Raw genomic sequence first — 1,515 nt, forward strand, 5'->3', positions numbered from 1 at the left:
ATACCTTCAGGTGTGCCCCAACAAAAAGACAAGAGGCCGCACCTATCTTGTGAAAACAAAAAAGGAAAACAAAAAGGAACTACAAAACAGAGCAGCAACGAGACAACGAACAGCCCTCCAATAAAGGAATCATGCCGGCCCAAAGGTCCACAGTTATTTAGGTCTAATCGATCCCAAGCCCAACTTGTCCAGGAAGATAAGACCCCTGGACTGAGAGGGAAGGCTATCGGTATCCTCAAAAAGAGAGAAGACCTGGTTCCCACTACCAAGGCAGGCTATTGAGTCCGCGGGCGCATTACCTGCACGATAAATGTGGGCTCACTCCACATGGGCACCTGGGATGAGGGCGTTAATCCTGCAGAGCCAGGCTCGCCACTTCCATCCCAGAGATGCCTTCTCGAAAATGAAGTTGATGATAAGTCGGGAGTCAGATTCTACAATTATCTTCCTCAAACCTGTAGACAGACATAAGAGCAACCCATCGTGGAAGGCCCTGAGTTCTACATGGACATTAGAGCCATGGTCGTATCCAGCCACAAACGCAAAAATGAAATTACCTCTCTCCCCACGACAAACACCCGCTCCTCCAGATAACCTCGGGTTGCCAAGGGCCGAGCCATCGACATTAATCTTCACCCATCCAGCCCTTGGCTGAGACCATCTCACAACCTCGACGCCAGCATAGGAGAGAGGAGAGCGAGCAGGCCGGTTGCTCTGCAGATGGGCCACGTTTGGTGGTTGAGGCCTGCCGTTTGCATTAGAAGGATCTTGGTTGTACGAGGGAGCTTGAATCCCGGGAGAAGTTGGGGAAGAGTGAGCACCTGAGCCATGGCTTGAAACGCATTTGGACCACCAGTAGATCTGAGCAATAATCTTAGGGAGAGAGGGGTTCACATTGTCTAACGTCACCGAGTTTCTTGCCTTCCAAAGTTCCCAATTGATGAAGCATGGTAATATTCTTTGCATAGTTGATTCCGCTTTCATGGCCACTGGAACCAACCACCATTGATAGAAACGTTACTCCACCAAGGAAGCGTTCTGCACCTCGATGCCGGTACACTACGCTAAAACTGTGAAAAAAAGGATGGTCCAAAACCGTCTCAAATGACCAAAAAGGACGGTCATGGACCGTCGCAAGGGCCATCAAATTTTGACGTGTCGTATTACTTAAAAGGACAGTCGAAAACCGTCATTTTTATTGACGAAAAAAGGACGGTCATAGACTGTCCTAAAAAAGGACGGTCGTGAACCGTCCTTAAAAAAGACGGTCTCGGACCGTCTCTTATGAGCCTTTAAAGGACGACCATCGACCGTCCTTAAAAAGACTGTCGTAGACCATCTCTAATGAGCCTTCAAAGGACGGCCATAGACCGTCCTTTAAAAGGACTGTCATGGACCGTCTCTTATGGGCCTTCAAAGGACGGCCATAGACCGTCCTTTAAAAGGACGGTCATGGACCGTCCTTAAAAAGGACTGTCATGGACCGTCCCTTATAAGAGGGTCAATATACACCTA

General features: G+C 48.8%; 1 protein-coding gene across 1 annotated transcript; it reads right to left on the bottom strand.

Moving 5' to 3' along the window:
- Positions 1–318: 318 nt before the first annotated feature.
- On the bottom strand, positions 319–984 carry LOC131254888 (uncharacterized). The gene has a single exon (XM_058255589.1). The coding sequence runs from the start codon at positions 982–984 to the stop codon at positions 319–321; it is 666 nt and encodes a 221-aa protein (XP_058111572.1).
- Positions 985–1,515: the final 531 nt, after the last annotated feature.

This window comes from Magnolia sinica, chromosome 9 (genome assembly GCF_029962835.1).
Source record: "Magnolia sinica isolate HGM2019 chromosome 9, MsV1, whole genome shotgun sequence".
In the NCBI taxonomy this organism is placed as follows: Eukaryota; Viridiplantae; Streptophyta; class Magnoliopsida; order Magnoliales; family Magnoliaceae; genus Magnolia; species Magnolia sinica.

Bases quoted from the DNA above. Each gene is read 5' to 3' on its own strand.
- LOC131254888 (XM_058255589.1), bottom strand. From the start codon at position 984: ATGAAAGCGGAATCAACTATGCAAAGAATATTACCATGCTTCATCAAT.